The sequence below is a fragment of the Podospora pseudoanserina genome, chromosome 3 (assembly GCF_035222485.1).
Source record: "Podospora pseudoanserina strain CBS 124.78 chromosome 3, whole genome shotgun sequence".
Lineage (NCBI taxonomy): Eukaryota > Fungi > Ascomycota > Sordariomycetes > Sordariales > Podosporaceae > Podospora > Podospora pseudoanserina.
Genome location: NC_085922.1, coordinates 1,643,587 through 1,659,456, shown reverse-complemented (window position 1 = coordinate 1,659,456; position 15,870 = coordinate 1,643,587). Strand labels below are relative to the sequence as shown.

General features: G+C 52.9%; 6 protein-coding genes and 1 non-coding gene across 7 annotated transcripts; 3 read left to right on the top strand and 4 right to left on the bottom strand.

Moving 5' to 3' along the window:
- Positions 1-164: 164 nt before the first annotated feature.
- On the top strand, positions 165-1,423 carry RPA12 (DNA-directed RNA polymerase I core subunit rpa12). Its single transcript, XM_062945587.1, has 3 exons — positions 165-393; positions 460-694; positions 754-1,423. The coding sequence occupies exons 1-3, from the start codon at positions 279-281 to the stop codon at positions 770-772; spliced, it is 369 nt and encodes a 122-aa protein (XP_062801585.1). The 5' UTR covers positions 165-278; the 3' UTR covers positions 773-1,423.
- LIA1 (deoxyhypusine hydroxylase) lies at positions 688-2,232 on the bottom strand. Its single transcript, XM_062945586.1, has 2 exons — positions 1,547-2,232; positions 688-1,463 (listed from the first exon to the last, which is right to left on the bottom strand). The coding sequence occupies exons 1-2, from the start codon at positions 2,017-2,019 to the stop codon at positions 956-958; spliced, it is 981 nt and encodes a 326-aa protein (XP_062801584.1). The 5' UTR covers positions 2,020-2,232; the 3' UTR covers positions 688-955.
- A 149-nt stretch (positions 2,233-2,381) lies between these two features.
- QC764_304670 (uncharacterized protein) lies at positions 2,382-4,520 on the bottom strand. The gene is made up of 2 exons (XM_062945585.1): positions 4,003-4,520; positions 2,382-3,943 (listed from the first exon to the last, which is right to left on the bottom strand). Exons 1-2 carry the CDS (start codon positions 4,266-4,268, stop codon positions 2,416-2,418), a joined length of 1,794 nt encoding a protein of 597 aa, XP_062801583.1. The 5' UTR covers positions 4,269-4,520; the 3' UTR covers positions 2,382-2,415.
- PRS1 (ribose-phosphate pyrophosphokinase 1) lies at positions 4,398-7,341 on the top strand. The gene is made up of 2 exons (XM_062945584.1): positions 4,398-5,288; positions 5,341-7,341. The coding sequence occupies exons 1-2, from the start codon at positions 5,030-5,032 to the stop codon at positions 6,585-6,587; spliced, it is 1,506 nt and encodes a 501-aa protein (XP_062801582.1). The 5' UTR covers positions 4,398-5,029; the 3' UTR covers positions 6,588-7,341.
- QC764_304650 (uncharacterized protein) lies at positions 7,205-11,899 on the bottom strand. Its single transcript, XM_062945583.1, has 3 exons — positions 11,625-11,899; positions 8,487-11,516; positions 7,205-8,425 (listed from the first exon to the last, which is right to left on the bottom strand). Exons 2-3 carry the CDS (start codon positions 11,432-11,434, stop codon positions 7,687-7,689), a joined length of 3,687 nt encoding a protein of 1,228 aa, XP_062801581.1. The 5' UTR covers positions 11,435-11,516; positions 11,625-11,899; the 3' UTR covers positions 7,205-7,686.
- A 1,017-nt stretch (positions 11,900-12,916) lies between these two features.
- QC764_0051840 lies at positions 12,917-13,009 on the bottom strand. Its single transcript has one exon. It is a non-coding gene; the product is annotated as a tRNA-Ile (tRNA).
- Positions 13,010-13,610: 601 nt separating this feature from the next.
- Positions 13,611-15,817, top strand: QC764_304645 (uncharacterized protein). Its single transcript, XM_062945582.1, has 2 exons — positions 13,611-14,186; positions 14,356-15,817. The coding sequence occupies exons 1-2, from the start codon at positions 13,804-13,806 to the stop codon at positions 15,443-15,445; spliced, it is 1,473 nt and encodes a 490-aa protein (XP_062801580.1). The 5' UTR covers positions 13,611-13,803; the 3' UTR covers positions 15,446-15,817.
- The last annotated feature ends 53 nt before the right edge of the window (positions 15,818-15,870 follow it).

The following is a 15,870-nucleotide window of genomic DNA, read 5'->3' as shown; positions in this document are numbered from 1 at the left end:
TGCAGCCTCACTCGCGCCTGCCGTCGCTTCTCCAGCATCTTTCAGCGCCGCCTTGCAGCTTTTGGGGAGCCATGTGGTCCGTGCCCCAGCGAGTTGCCTGCCGAAAGAGGTGCAGTCGCGGGGTGCAGGGGTCTCGAGGCCCCATCTCTGGTTGACGCTAAAACTTTTTCTCTTGACGGGAAAGCTTGTCGCAGAGTCGCTCGCAGTGGATAAGAATTAATTTGGAGTGCCATTTTTGAGGTCCGATAACTCACCAAATAACACCACACATCGCAACCATGTCTGCTATCGGCTCCCTCGTCTTCTGCACCGACTGTGGTGACCTTTTACCTGCCTCCCAGGGCAGTGTAAAGAACATTCTGATTTGCAAATGCTGTGGCGCGGAACACAGAGGTCAGTTTCACATGTCATAAATCAACCAGCCCCTCGAATTGTTGCTGACAAGCTACCACAATGCAGATCATGCCTGGAAGGCCGTAACAACAAAGACAAAGCCCTCCGACTTCCCGTCAGCCCTACGACAGAAGCTTTCCATAGTCCAGACCGTCAAGAGACACGAAGTACAAACCGAAAGAGTCGACCCCAACATGGACTGCCACAAGTGCGGGAGGCGCGGCATTCGCTACTCTGAAGTCCAACAGAGATCTGCCGATGAAGGCTCAACAATTATTTACAACTGCGAGTGCGGTGAAAAGTGCGCAACAGTTGATATCGACATTGTCTTATCTGTTCTTGCTAACATTGAACCCCCAGATGGTCCACCAACAACTGAGCTGCTACCCTTCCTAATTCACGACAACCACCCACGATATGCCCGAGCACAGAAACATCTAACAAACCCGCCTTCTCAAGAGGCAACCAAACCAAACATCGTTTTAATGACCCAACGCCTGTTATCAACAATAGAACGCTCAAAGATACCCATCCATATTTACCTCCCACTCAAATCCCTTGCTTAAGCAGTGACCTCCGGAATCAAGGCATACTCCGCCTCATTGCTCTTCTCATACTCGGCCATATCCAGCGCAACAATACAGCTCTCCCTCACCACCTTCTCTTTATCGTGCAAGAACTTCTTGAGCGTCTCCTCCACTCCGGGCTCCTCACCCAAGCTGCCCAGCGCCTCGGCAGCCTCGTGCCTCACCATCGACGCCTCCTCCGTGTTGCTCAATGCACCAGTCAGCGCGGGAATAGAAGCAGGATGCGACAGCTGCCCGAAAACAAAAGCAATTTCATGTCTGAAAAGCGCAGAGTTATCCGCGAAGCCTTCGGCCAATGCCAAAACAGCCGGGACAGCAGTCGGGAGATCAGGAGGAGACGCCAAATCGCGAAGGGCAAACATGGCGCGATATCGGAGGAAAAGGGGCTTGGTGGTGTCCATGAGCGTCTTGCGCAGCTCCTCGACACTCGGTGTCTCTTCGCCCTGGGGCATGGGAGGGGCAGGATCGACCGAGGCAAAGTCACTGTTTGTAGCAATCTAGTTAGCAATGCGATCTCTTCAAAACAGCCCTTTCTTTTCCCCCTTGTTCTTGAGTGAAATGCGCACCTCTGCCTAAGCTTCTCCCTCTTTCTCTCCTCACTACTCTCCCACTCTATCCTCTCAATGGCGATTTCACAAGTCTCCCTTACACTGACGTCCTCTCCTTGTCTGTGTTTGTACTTTTTCAAAATCTCCAGGCTTCCGGTGTCGCCTAGCGCGCCGAGAGCTTCGGCTGCTTCGTGTCTGCACATGGGATCTTCGGCGAGATCTTCGAGGACTTTGGTCAGGTAGGGGACTGCGGCGAGGTTGTGGGTCTGGCCCAGGCAGTAAGCGAGCTCATGCTTGAGGAGGGCGGAAGGGGAGGTAAAAGCTGCGGCGATGGCTTCGATTGCGGCGAGGGCTTCGGGGGAGGTGGGGGAGGGGGCGGTTACGGCTAGGTGCTTGAGGGAGAAGAGGGCGCGGAAGCGGACGGGGAGGGGGGTGCTTTCGGCTGTGAGGGAGGACCTCAAGGAAGCGATCGACGAGAGCGTGTCGGACATTTTGAGAGACTGGTGGGTTGGGGATGTATGGGAGGTGTGATGTGTGAAGAGAGGTTTAAGAGGGAGGGGAGGGGAGGAGAAAAAGGTGAGGGTGGAGAGAGAGGGTTATCTGATCTGATTAGATCGAGTGGTGTGAGTGGAAGGAGGGGGCAGAGAATAATGTGTGGAAGAACCTTTATGACTGGAAACGCGGGGCATTTCACAAAAGTTTTTGGGGACTCTTGGAGGGGTGATAAACGATAAGGACTTTTTTTGGGGGGGTGGTCGCTTTGAGCCCTAACCCTTGTTTAGGGGGTATGGCTTCAGAGTACGCTTTCTACTAATCACTCATTATGTTCGAAGTCAGGAGGTGTTGTCAAATCTTTGGTATTATGAAGATTTCCGTATGTAAGTGAATCAGTCATCTCGACTGTTCAGCAACTCAAACGGGTTGCTCGGCCGTGCTCTAACTTGGTGGCCCTCCACAACCCCTGGCTGCGCCTTTCTTTTTCTGTCCTTATTGCTCTTTGGTGGTTTCCCGATGGCTTCAATATGTGGGATCATATCCTTCATGTCTGAGCAGAGGTCAATAAGGCACTCGAGTCCGCCGGCCTCTCTCAGACGTTGAAGCGTCTCCGTAAAATCTGCAAGTGATAGGAACTTGTCGAGAGATGGGAGATCTGACAGGGCGGTAATACCATCCACTGCGTTTCCTTTCCTCTCTTGGAGGTTGAGAATCTGCTCAAGCATTCGGAGAGAGTAAAACGTTGCTTGTACCTGTGCGAAGACTTGGAGAACATCCCAGGAGTACTCGTTCAGCTTGCCTCTCGCTTCCTGGGTCAGGATTTCGAGACTTAAGGGGTAGCCCTTGGCTCGTTCTACTGTCCTGTCAATGTCTAGGTAGATAGACAGTACTACCCAAAGTAGCTCGGGGTCGGTGATGTGTGCCTTTATCTTGCCGATGTTGCTGAGGAGATGATTGCATTCTTCTTCCACCTTGGATGATGGTAGAATATCGACCTGTGATCCCGAAGACAGTGTTTGAAGCCTCCTCATCTCGGAAACTGTCTTGAGAGAGGTTTTCTGGCCCGACTGTAGAAGAGAATAGGCCAGCTTCCTGATAGGTTTGCTCACCTCCCAGGCACTTGTTCGGGATGGGCAGTCGAGAAGAAACGGTAGAAAAATCTCGAGGGATGCACCCTTCTCCTTTGAGGCTGTTGTAGTTATCTGCAAATAACGGAGAACCAGCTCAGATATTCTTGGGTCGAGCTGCAATCCACAAATAGCGACTGTTTTTGGTGCCGTCTCGGGCAACAGGTACGTCTTGATGAACGAATCGTACTCTTCCCGGCTGTACATCACAGCTTCTCCTCTCCTTGATCTTTCAGCGGCCTGTTCAAGTGTGAGGTGGGGGTCTGCCGAGATCTCGAATGCCATGTAGGAGAAGCCCACGTCGGGCTTGATGGACAGTTTGCGGCAGATTTCTGCATGTCGAAACTGAGGAGCGACGAGCTTGATGTTTTCTGAGTCGAGGTCGATGTCTGTAAAGAATATCACACCTCCATTCTCACCAAGATCGTGGACCAAGAGATCTGAATCTGAAGTCAAGACCAACCCTCCCGACTTTCGAACGTGAACAGCACAGTACCCATCTGCCTCTCCACCCATCACCTCCGTTATTGGGCCATACTTTGAGCCACGCAACGCATCCAAGACGGCAGGTACAAGAAAGGCAGGTGGAGGTGGTTTAGATCTCGTTTCTCCCCCGATAGAGGCAGGAAACAATTCGACCTTCTTCTCACCCTTGCGACGAGAACGTTCTCTTGATACTCCTGTCACCGTGGTCGAATGGTACTTGAAGAGTTCCTTGGTCGACCTGATAAGTCTTTGCATACGTTCAGGTCGCTTTGAGGTGGGGAGATAGCCGTCAAAATAGATGTGCGCACTGAACAGATGGAAACATTAGCTCTACAATTGTGTATTGTTGGAGGCTCGTGTAAGTACATGGTCAATCCACACTCCTCCATTTTCTCGAGCCATTGTATCGCTGTTCGCCCCAACAACTCATATGAGGGCTGCTCAAAGGGCGAGATCTTTATGGTTGTCCTCGACGCCAGACTGAGGACATGATAGGCCAGGGCAGGGCCGTCGACAACAACATTGCACGGCGCAATGGCACCCCGCTCTGCATAGGGCTCCAGGTTCCTTTTGAGATGAGGTATGCCCATATTTCTCAGGAGGAGGAATACCTGGAATAGCGTCAGATTCATGTCAAGGATTTGGGAATGAATAAGCCTTACCTATAGATTCAAGGGCGTACCTAAGAGTACCTGGTACGGACAGTGTAAAAATATTTCTGTGTTGTAGTTGAGCTTCCCAGGTCTCCCCACAAAAAGCCTGTTTGACAAGACCCCAGGAAGTGCAGCAACAACTACGGGCTTAGGTAGTCATTCAACCGGCTCAACGGCCTACAGACGAACAGTTAGGACTCTGGAGAAGCTCAACGGAACTGTTTGAACCGTCAGTCTATGCTCTGGCTCTTTGCTCTGGCTGTTTGCTCAAGGAAGTGTCAGCCACTCGACCGCCGTTTGTGGCTGATGCTTCAGTTGTCAACCACAACCACCTGAAAGGCGGAGCTACAGGCCCGCGCCTTCCCGGCTGACAGTGACTTGCCCGCTGTAATTTCAGTGGGCAGGAACCTCCTTCTTTACCTGCGTCTTTGAGGTTCTTGTGACACAGTTTTATGTGATGTTGTTCTTTTAGGTAACAGTGCCACGGATAATCACCGTCTTTGCAACAAAACCTATGACGAAACGTCTGCCCATCACCTCTTCCTGATTGCTCAGCTTGAACGGGCAGTGTCGGACACGACGGGATCGGGGCGGACAAGCTGACTCGATGTGCGACAGCCGACCGTGCAGGTGGGGACGGAACCTGGGACCAGCCCCACTCTTGTCAACGCTTTTTAGACGAGGTGGGAAAAAATTGCAGCTTCCTCCCGCAACCTCAATCAAATCCGCTCCCTCTCAATATGCGAGGCACTCTCATTTTCTCGGGCACCAGCTGCCCATCCCTCACAAAGCAAATATGTGAGAATCTCGGCATGGCTCCGGCCGAGGCCGAGCTCACCCAATTCTCCAACGGCGAGACGAGCGTCCGCATCCTCACCAGCGTGCGCGAGAAGGACGTCTTTGTCGTGCAGTCCGGCAGCCCCAAGATCAACGACACCATCATGGAGCTGCTCATCATGATCTCGGCCTGCAAGGGAGGCTCGGCGAGCAAAGTCACTGGTACATTACTTCCTCTTTCCATGAACTGAACCCAATTGACACGGTCGCCCAGCTGTCCTGCCATACTTCCCATACAGTCGCCAGTCCAAGAAGAAGTCGCATAGAGGAGCGATTACTGCGCGGATGTTGGCCAACCTCCTTGGGGTTGCGGGTGTTAAGCACATTGTAACGGTCGATCTGCACGCGTCACAAATGCAGGGCTTCTTCAAGTGCCCGGTGGACAACCTTCACGCTGAGCCGCTGATTGCTCGCTGGATCAGACACAATGTGCCAGACTGGAAGGAGGCGGTGGTGGTGTCCAAGAACGCCGGCGGCACCAAGCGTGTCACGTCTCTTGCCGACGCACTCAAGCTGAACTTTGGCATGGTCACTACGGACAAAAGACGAGGCCACAACATGACGGCGAGCATGATCATGAACCACCTCGACGGCATTGAGCGACAGCCAGTGCTGGACCCCATCAGTAACCAGGTGCGTACCACCTCGACCGAGCCCGAAAAGGAAGCAACAAACGCACAATCCCAAGACTCGCGCGTTGTGGCAGACGGCCAGGGATCACCTCGCCCTGCTGCTAACGGCACATGTGCCCGCTCTGCGAGCAACCCCAAGCCCCACCACACCAGGTCTCAAACCACGCTATCACAGTCGTCGGTCATTGATGAGCTCGACGAGGAGGCGGAAGGTGACGAGCTCGAGTTTAACGATCAGAGAGCAGCAGAGGTCATTCATGGTCGCTTGGTTCAAGGCCATATCGTGCCGGATGATTTTGTATCACCGGCAGAAAGTGTGGCAGGGACAGAGATTCCAGACGAAGATCCCATGGTTATGTCCCATGCGTCTTCGTTTTTTGCGCCCCAGTCGCATGCCCTGGGTGGCTCCGGTGATGCGGAAGCCAGTTCAGATGAAGAGGAGGAGATTCTCAAACCAAAAGTTGAACACATGATCACGTTGGTGGGCGATGTGAAGGGCCGTTCGGTCTTCATCGTGGACGATATGATCGACAAGCCCGGCTCGTGGATTGCTGCGGCCGAGACGGTACGGAAGCGTGGCAAGGCCGAGAAGGTGTACTGCATTGCAACACATGGTGTCTTTGGAGGCGATTGCCTTGAGCAGATGCAGGCTTGTGATTGCATCGACACCATCGTGGTGACCAACAGCTATCCGATACCCGAAGAGAAGGCGCGCAAGGCCAGCAAGCTGGTGGTTCTCGATCTGTCGTTCCTCCTGGCTGAGGCGATTCGCAGAAACCACTACGGCGAGTCGATGTCGCCACTGTTCCAGCATGTCTTGGACTCATAACACCTCTCCCAGCAGGTATCTATCTTCTTTATTCGTTTTTCCGTCACAGCCGGGCCTCGCCATGACCTCTCTCTCTTTTTGATCTGAGATGGGACCGGCTCAGGCTACAAGCGTCGGCGTTTGGTGATATGGCAGCGTTGCGTTCATTTTTAACAGGCAGCAGGATTGGCGGCGATAGACGTTCATGAGCAGTCAGATACCGAATTGACAGTTACAGTCATCATGGTGGGCAGCAGTGACCGGACCGCTCTTCCCTCCTCTCCCTTGTTCCCCCTCTTGTCTTGTCATGCCGACAAGACAGGCTCTAGAGATTACTCATATATTCCCCCCTACACTACACTACACCACACTACACACACACACACCCAGCGATGCTATCACTAGAGATGGCAGGAGCAAAGCTCATCCCAGAGCTTGTTCTTAACGGAGCGTTGGAAGATCAATAAGCGGGACAGAAGGCCCTTTACCCGACTCTCTCTCGTAGAGTTGCTTCCGCAAGGTTGATGGGTAACGGGCAAGAGAACTCCCCGCTACATTTATGCTTAAGAGCCTGCTGTTTTGTACAAGTAGATGTTGTGCTCCAGTCTACAGCCTGCGTGTTTGTCTCTTTTATCTTTGGCACAACTTTAAGCTTGGCATCAGAACTTTACGCCGTGGTGGTATTCTGCCAGATAGATACCTAGAGCATTGGCATTATCGACTTAGCTAGGTGTACTTGGGGGTACTCCAATAAATACTGACGTTCAAGAACTGCATCTCGTTTGTGTTTCCACTTGTGGCTTTCTTGCGTAACTTTGTCTCGTGTAAGTGATGTGCTGCCTAAAGCCACCCAAGTCCATCACAGCCAAGCACACCTTGAAGTAGCTGCAACCGACGGCCAAATATCATTATGTTTTATTCTTTTTCATATCTTTCGTATGCCCTCTCCCAACTTCGTCACCCTATATAATGCTGCACGAAAGAAGAAATCTGTCCCAAACCCGATTCAAAGCACATGAAAAACCTAAAAGAAATGAAAGTTCATGGCCTCATCACATACTCTCAATGCCCTTTTGAGAGGAGATTTCCATGCATCATACACCCACCCCTTCTTCAAAAGTTAGAACATCTGCTGCTGCTGCTGCTGCTGCCCACCACTACTCCTCTGGGGCATCAGAAGATCAATGCCTTCAAACCCCACAAGATTCCCGTCAAAACCACCTCCCCCACCGAGGTCGGTAAAGTCAAAATCCATGCCCTGAAGGAGGAGATCGTCGAGCTCACCGCTTGTCAGTCCTGCGGTGTTGGTGCTCGACATGTCCATCATGCCCAGATCCAGGCCCTGATGGTACTGGGTTTGATTTGACTGCTGCAGCCTGGCAGCCATCATATCCCTAAACTTGCCCACCAGCACCGCATCATCCGCCGCCGTCTTTTCTGTCCCCATCACCTCTTTCGCTTTTTGGCTCATCTCCCCATCCGAGGGAACATACCCCAACCCCATGACCCAATCTGCCAGTCCTTTTTCCAGCTCTCGAGAACAAAAGACTTTTGCTGGCTCCTCCCAGCGTCCTTTGATGTTTTTGACGAAGCGGTCGACTGTTTTGGTTTGGGCGGGAAAAGGCTTGGAGCCCTCGCGTAACCGGACGAGGATGTCGGAGGTGGAGGAGGTGGAGGGGAGAGGAGGAGGGGGGATTGTATATGGAGGGGCAAAACCGGAGCCGCCTTGGGAGATGTTCCAGGAGAGGGTGGAGAGGGGTAAGCCCGGAAGAGAAGGGTCGGTGAGGATCCCGGAATCGCGCTTGAAGCGGCGGAGCCATTCGGCGTTTTCGGCGCAGGTTGTGTTCCAGGGGTCGTCGCTGCGGAGGGGGGTTAGATGGAAGAAAAAGGGGGAAAGAAGGGGTCGGGGGGGGGGCGTACTCTTCATAGATGATCCAACGAGCTTGGTGTTGCAGTTCCTCGTCTGTAGGGACGTGACAGTTGGGGTTGTTGGGCGACATGGCACTGGTTACATATTTCTTTAGTTCGCGAGCGAGGCGCTGGTAGCAGTTTACGTCTCCCAAAAGGTTGGCTCTGAAGCCTGCTGGGGGGGAAGGGGTTGAGGTTGACCCTGACCCTGACCCTGATCCTGACCATGATCGTGAAGAGGACGAGTTAGAGATGGACGGGATGCGCGTCCGCCCTGCTGGATCGGACACGTCGAGCTGGAGTTGCAATGGATTCGGGAACATGGACTCGTGGGAGAGATCCAATGGCACGTAGGCGCTGCTGTCGTTGGTGCCGTTGCCAAAAACATGTCTGTTTTTGAAGGCGGCAAGCCAAACCGCGTCGTCGGCGGCTGTTTGGTTCCAGCCGTCATCATACTCGAAGATGATGACACGAGCGCGTTTTTGCAGGTCGTCGTCACTGGGAACAAACCCCTCCCCGAAGAGGGAGCGTTGCTCGCGGACGTATTCGGCCAGTTCGAATTCCAGGCGGGATGGGTTGTGGATGCCGGCGTCGATCTTCTTGGGGTCTTTGGACCGTTGAGGAACGTCGACGACGTCTTCTGATCTTGGGAGATGGGCGCGAGCTCGGAAGCAAGTTAGCCAGGAAGTCGAGGCGTAGATGAGGCGGGTGAAGAATTGGACAATGTCGGAGGAGGGGTCGGAAGAGGACTCGTCCATGCGGCGGATGATGTTGACTGCTTCCGACTGCAGCTCTCTGTCCATGGCTGTCAGGCCTAGGAGGCGGCGGGCTTTGACATAGACTTCGAGCTCCAGCTCCAGCGGATCCAGCTCAAAGATGTCACCCTTGCCGGTGATCTTGAGTTGCTGGAGAGAGGACTTGTAGGAAGGGCGGGTAGGCCGGTCGGACGGTGCTGCCAGCAACAAATCTTGAAGCCAAGACCCAGTTGAACCGACGCAAGGCCTCGAGATAATCCTGGTCTTTTCTAACAGAGCGCGAACCACACTCAGCAGCTCCCCGTCAGACGGGGCCTCCTGGCCTTGTGGTCGGTCATCAATGTAAGCCCTCAGCTCTGCCTTGATGAGTTCATACGCGTTTTTGGCAGCAAAAGGGGGTTGGGACGCTTCGAAAGGATCCGGCGAGTTTCTCTCGTCGTGGATCAAGAACGGTGGAATCGAGTTCTCGACCATGTCCAACACCTTGTCTTCGAAGCCCCAATCACCCTTCCAGTCAGCCATGGATTTACCGCGCTTGAAGTGCTCGGCGAGGTGGTCGGTACGGAAGGACCATGTGTCCATCACGATGCCGCAGAAACCACACCTTGAACGAATCTCTGGAGTCGTCACCTTCCACCCATCCATGCTCTGGCTGCGATAGGCGGCGTCATGGACAAGCTTCAAATGTTGGCGAAGGTGGTCCTTCCGGTAGAACGTCCTCTCCGCCAGTGCGCGCTCTTGACAGGCAGAGTGATTGTGGCTGTCGATGTGAGCCTCGTCGGGGTTGGCATGCCCGCAGAAAACGCACTGCATCTGGTCACTCTCAGCGTTGAAGGTGACCGGCCCATCGGGGGAGCACACCCAGCGCTCCAGAGACAGATGCAGAGACTTCTCATGTCTCTGCCAGTCGTGCTTGGTTCTGAAAGTCTCGGTGCAGAAAGTACACTGGAACGTCTTTAGGGGCTGTCGTAGAGGTGTGCTGTTGGTCATGTTAGCAGCAGCGGGCGCAGCAGCCTTTCTCCTTCTCCTCCTCCGACCCCGGTGCATGGAGGACCCTCCCGACCCGAGCGAGCCACGAGAGCCATAAGAGTAGGCCGAAGCAAACGACCCGCTAGAATGAGATGTATTGGCGCTGGAGATGGCAGAGTCGCAGATCGATCTGCCTGACCCATCGTCGGTGAAGTGGACACTGCTGTAAGGGCTGCTGAGGCCCGACTGCAGGGTCGAAGACGTGCTGATGGCACGTTGAATAGCTGTGACGGAGGCCGGTTCATTTTCCGGCGGAGATACCTGCCAACGCTGAAGGGGATTCATGAGCTCGAAAGACGCGGCACCTCGTCTTCCGGCAATGTCGATAGGTTTGGTCCACGTCCTCACGCCCGGTGAGGTGGACCGCTGGGCAACAGCGTTCTTGTTTCTGCGGCGGGTGTTGGCAAGCCAGTTGGTGATCTGGGTCTTGCTAAGACCTGTCTGCTTCTGTAACATCTCCTTCTCCTCTTCGGTAGGATAAGGATGCCTGCTGTGAGTCGAGAGCCAGTTCTTTAGGATCTTCAGTTCTTCTCTGGAGAACCGAACACCAGTCCTGGTCTTGGAGGTTGCCCGAGCAGGTTCAGACGTGGTGTTCTCGGTTGCGGCAGCAGGCTGGCTTCCGCTCAGGGCAGCCCCAGCATGGGCTTCCTCTTGCGGGATACCCATAGGGTGGTCGCCCATGATGGGCCAAGGATTGGAAGGGAAGCCGACGGCGCGGCCAGCACCGGTGGTCTCGGCAAAGCTGCATTCAGAACACAGCGCAATGCAGCTGGTGCAATAGCCCTTGTACTGACCCTCTGGAATACGCTTGCACTGATAGCCTCCAAGCTGACAGTTGGTGCACGGGACGTCGGGGAGGTCCAGATCTTCTTCGAACGGCCCGGTTCTGTCGAGACCTTTAAGGCCAATGCAAGTGTTTGCGTCTAGCGTCCCGTCGAGTGTAGGCGAGATGTTGTTCTCAAAGTGCTCCAATGCCCAAAAGGAGAAGTCATCCCCCTCTGCATTCTCCAGGGCGAGATCGAGGTCCTGGAGATGTTCAGTGGCTCCAGCTGCTCCAAGAGCAGGCACGGTGGCCATGTTGGCTGACGAAGAAGCAAAGTCCAGGCCCTCCCCGGTAGTTGGGAGGGCAGCCATATCCCAGTTGACATATTCCTCCATTTCTGGTATCACTGGCATCCGGAGAAGGACAGTAAAGGGCGCGAGGGGGGGAGCCCCGTCTCTCCGTGAAGTGACAAGGCAAAGGCCGGGTTAAACCGAGCTGTCAAGAAATGTCAGATCAAGGGCGTGCTTAGTGCCACTGGCACCATCGATATAAACATATGCCTCAGTCCCTCATCCTCTCCCATAAGAAAGTGTAGGTACTAACATGTAAAATATCCGGCGTGGAGTCGAGTCAAAGTCAATGTCAGTCCAAGTTCCAACAGTCATCCGTCAGCAAAAGGCGTAAGTAAGTCAATGGCAATGAAACAAAAGACAACTGCTCATGTAATTCAGGAAGAAACAGAAAAAGTCCCCGGGAACTACTTTTTATTTAGATGCCCCCCCTCCCCAGAGACGAGTTCCACCAGCTTCAACTGGTTTCGTCTTCCTCCAAAAGAGTCACTCTTCAAGGGTTCGTAGCAGTGAAAGCGAGGCTTGCTCTCCGTCCCGCATCAGACCCCTGCCAAAATGTGGGACATGCACGCCTTTCGATTGACATGAACATGGGGTTTGACACCCCTGTCACCGCCCACCCGACTACCAAAAGAGGCTACCCCGCCAAAGACCACCACCCTCCCCTCCCGCATCTTCAACCACTTATTCAAGATATCTCTATACGCTGCTCGGTCGGTAGTCGTCATGCAGATCCCCAAAGTCTACCTGTTCTTTCTCCAGATAACAGCTCTTCTTTTCGTTCCTTCCTCCTTCCCTCAGCTTCTGTCCTCATCTCTGTGGAAACATCTGCCTAAAAGCCTTGCAGCTCTGGATCAGGCAGCTTAAACCCGGATTTTACCTACAGGTAACCAATCGAGCGGCCCGATATCTTGTCCCTTTCTTCACATCGGCAAAGTAGCTATGGCATGATTCTTATTTCCATCTTTCCAGACCTGCTCGTGTGCCATCATCACAAGCAGCAAACGGGAAAAATGCACCATGCATTAGTCACCCCTCCTCGGTATTCAGGTTACACCGTCTGATGCCTCCTCACTGCCTTTTCTTTATGCCCCCAACCTCGAGATCCTGCCGTGTAACCGCCTCCAACCAGCGATGTTATAGACTCTCCGGCTCCGGAGCCCCCAATTCCACCATCAAAAGCCTTCAGAAGTTCTGGAACTACATGTGAAGAACCGCTAGAAGCCGCTTGTGGCCGTCCGGCTTCCACGACTTATCAGACTCTCAAGCTAATGATAAAGGAACAAATTTCCCAATTCATCGCCGCGATTGTTATATATACATATGTTTATGCTATTCCGAGCACCAAGAACCTGAGGTTAGATCCGATGACCGGCTCCCGTCCGGAAGGTGGGGTGCTAGCCGCTGTTGATGCAGAAATGTTGACACATGCCACCATTTTGAGGTTGAACAGTTAGCGAGAAGAGCTTTGTCACAAACTATAGATAATAAGAAGAGATGTTGGAAAGTCGAGAAAAAGACAAAAGGAAAAAGCGCAAAAGATAGTGCCCAATAACAGGATTGAACTGTTGACCTTCGCATTACTTGGTACTGTTTCCAGTATTAGTACGACGCTCTAACCAGCTGAGCTAATCGGGCTTTGGGTTTTAACGGAGGTTTTGATCTGGCTTTGATTACAAGTTGGGGTGGGTTGGGGTAGCTTGGGTACTGGCAACATCAGCCTCATATTGTTATCACAGTCTCTACCTCCATCTCACTGTCCACAGTATGTCTTCCAAGGGGGAAGACATACTCTCGAATAAAGACTAGTACTACGCATTAAGCTAATGCAGCACTCCGTGTAGCGTCATCCTCAGCCACGCCTCGAAAGATAATCGAGACTCCTTCAACGATATTCAACAGGCCTTCAAAAAAATAGTCAAGATTCCCATCAAATGATCGAGGGGGGGTTTCTTGAAAAATAATTAACAGCTGTAAGAAAAGGAGCCAATGGACCTTCGTAGATGGTCAACAGGTCTTTAACAACTAGTCAATACCCCCTTAAAAACAGTCCATCCACACATCATCTCGATCACCCTTCACAAACACGTCCAGAAGTTCGGGCCCGAATTTTGCAAGCACCCTCCCCACTTAACCATCCGTCCCACCAACCAATCACACGCCCCCCATTCAGCAAAAAGCCCGCCCGCCCCACAAACAAAACTCGCTTGTGAACCAGTCCCGACCACCTCTTGTTTTTGCAACCCCAACATTTAACCCGTTTCTCACCACTTTTCCGCTAATAACAACTCTCACCCACCCACCCACTCACTCGCTTATACAATAGAATACAAAGTTCACTTGTTGTTCCAATCAATCAATCAATCAATCCCAGCCCCCTGTCCTGTTCAACTCTTGGCATCGCTCTTCCCCCTTCCCCCCAAGTCTTTAACATGCCCTGGGGCGCAGAGATTGACGCGTCCGAATCCGTCTCTGATTCGAACGACGAAGGGGGTGTTCTGGATCATTCGGATGAGGGGGAGGGTCATCAAGACAATAATAATACCCAGCATTTGGCCAAACGGAGACGTATGGGAGATAATCATCTTCATCCATCCATGGAGGGGAATGGGAATGTAGCTCCTGTTGCTGGGATGGGAGGAGGGGGGGTTGTTGATCCGAGTTTGGGTGGTGGTGGTGGTGGAGGAGGAGGAGGAGGGAATGATGGAAGGGTGCCTCATTTCAAGCCTGGGTTACCTGATCCTGACGATAAGGGGGAGAATGACTGTTTTTTTGAGGATTGCCAGACCAGAGCGGGGGGGAATCAATATTTTATGTGAGTGGGTGTTTTTTTTTTTAAAAATCTTCTCTTTTTTTTCTCTTTTCTTTCCTTTCTTTATTTCATATCCCTCTTCTTAAAATCTTTTTCTATCTTCTTTTCCTTTCATCGTTTCATTTCGAAAAGAAAAAGAGCAAAGGGGGAGACGTTGCTGACATTGAGAAAGCAAGCACCTGATGGACAAGCACGGCCTTATCAGGGGTGACCAAGGGCGTCAAGAAGGCGGACGAAGGAAGGCGCCCAAATATCTGGCCGTATGCCCTACCAACTGGCCGTTTAATTACGGCACCAGCTCGTCATGTGGGCCTTGTTCCGATATCACCACACTGCTCAACGTCGTGGGAGAGCACAACCACGAGTCGCCCGCCATCTGCTCCTTCTGTTGGACTTATTTTGGAGATAGGGCAGGGCTTGCCGCGCACATCAACCAGGGCCCTTGTCGGAGTAACGAGGGATTTAGCAGAAAGCTGACTCTGATCAGGCACATGTTTGCTACCGCCCTGAGAATACCGGACGGCCCTGAGTTGGCGAAGCAGTCGGAAGGACAGAGGAGGGCCCATGCAGAAGCGGAGAGGGCGGCGAGGGCGGAGAAATACGCCGCGGAACAGTTGGCGGAGCAGGAGTGGAGGAATCAGCAGCAGGCGCAGAGGAGGCAAAGGCAGCAGAGGGGAGGGTCGCCTCCGATGGTGGCTGCTCCGGCGCCGGCGGTGCAGGCGGTTGTGGTGGGGAACAACAGGAGGAGGACTACTGGGGCGGTTGCAAATGGTGCTCTACAGGGACAGCAGCAGCAGCAAGTGGTCCAACAGCCAGGCTTTCATGGGAGTCCCATGGGCCAGCAGTTTGCTATCTCGGCGGGGGGAATTGATGGGTTGCCTGGGTTAGCTCAACAAGCGGCCGGAGTCTCACCGGGCGCGGCGCCGGACTATGTGGTGCCTGCGGCCACGGCGGAGGCGATGGCGAGGAGTATCGAACGGCTTTCTGGTATCATAGGGGACCTCACGGCGACGAACTCGCAACTATTGCAGGAATTGCGGTCACGGGACCAGCACATATCCAACCGGGACATACAAATTCGGAGCAGGGAGGAACGGATCAACGCGTTGTCGGCTGAAAACAAGAAGCTCTCGGCTGAGGTGGCAAGGCTCACGGCCATCGCAAGCGGACAGTTGGGTATTGATGGCGCCGGTGGTGTGGTTATGGGCGGCGACAGTGGTTTGGACCAGGGCGAGCCGATGGAGGACGCCGAGGAGGTTTAAGTTTGGTGGTGGAATTGTTTGCCACGGGAGTAATAATGTTATTGATACCCGGTTTTTGTTATTGTTTACTTTTTGTAGCCTCTTGTTGAGGTTTAATATGGATTCGTTGAGGTAGTCTGTTTGAGTATCGGCGAGAAAAGTTGTCTGGTTTGATTGACGAATGGCTTGAAGAGGTTGCTCATACCTGTTTTGACTGTCCTTTGAAGTGTGTCTACTATTTTTTGAGTTAGAGCTATTATTCATTCTGAAAGGCGTGTCTAATATTTTCGAAGTCTATTTATTATCTTTCAAACCAAGCATAGCTTATTCCTCGCTTTTATTATAGACACGGACAAGTTTGCCGCGGTGGTCTACCTCTCCGCGACATCCTTATTCTGTCTGGCAGATAAGAATGTAGGTGAGGTTATCGTGATATCTGAGCCAAA

Excerpts from the sequence above, each read along its gene's own strand:
- RPA12 (XM_062945587.1), top strand. The coding sequence starts at position 279 with ATGTCTGCTATCGGCTCCCTCGTCTTCTGCACCGACTGTGGTGACCTT. Across the intron at positions 394-459 it reads CTGTGGCGCGGAACACAGAG|ATCATGCCTGGAAGGCCGTA; the intron begins GTCAGTTTCACA and ends ACCACAATGCAG.
- LIA1 (XM_062945586.1), bottom strand. The coding sequence starts at position 2,019 with ATGTCCGACACGCTCTCGTCGATCGCTTCCTTGAGGTCCTCCCTCACA. Across the intron at positions 1,464-1,546 it reads AGGGAGAAGCTTAGGCAGAG|TGACTTTGCCTCGGTCGATC; the intron begins GTGCGCATTTCA and ends TGCTACAAACAG.
- QC764_304670 (XM_062945585.1), bottom strand. The coding sequence starts at position 4,268 with ATGAATCTGACGCTATTCCAGGTATTCCTCCTCCTGAGAAATATGGGC. Across the intron at positions 3,944-4,002 it reads GAGGAGTGTGGATTGACCAT|TGCGCACATCTATTTTGACG; the intron begins GTACTTACACGA and ends CCATCTGTTCAG.
- PRS1 (XM_062945584.1), top strand. The coding sequence starts at position 5,030 with ATGCGAGGCACTCTCATTTTCTCGGGCACCAGCTGCCCATCCCTCACA. Across the intron at positions 5,289-5,340 it reads CTCGGCGAGCAAAGTCACTG|CTGTCCTGCCATACTTCCCA; the intron begins GTACATTACTTC and ends ACGGTCGCCCAG.
- QC764_304650 (XM_062945583.1), bottom strand. The coding sequence starts at position 11,434 with ATGCCAGTGATACCAGAAATGGAGGAATATGTCAACTGGGATATGGCT. Across the intron at positions 8,426-8,486 it reads CGTTGGATCATCTATGAAGA|CGACGACCCCTGGAACACAA; the intron begins GTACGCCCCCCC and ends CCCCCTCCGCAG.
- QC764_304645 (XM_062945582.1), top strand. The coding sequence starts at position 13,804 with ATGCCCTGGGGCGCAGAGATTGACGCGTCCGAATCCGTCTCTGATTCG. Across the intron at positions 14,187-14,355 it reads GGGGGGAATCAATATTTTAT|CAAGCACCTGATGGACAAGC; the intron begins GTGAGTGGGTGT and ends ACATTGAGAAAG.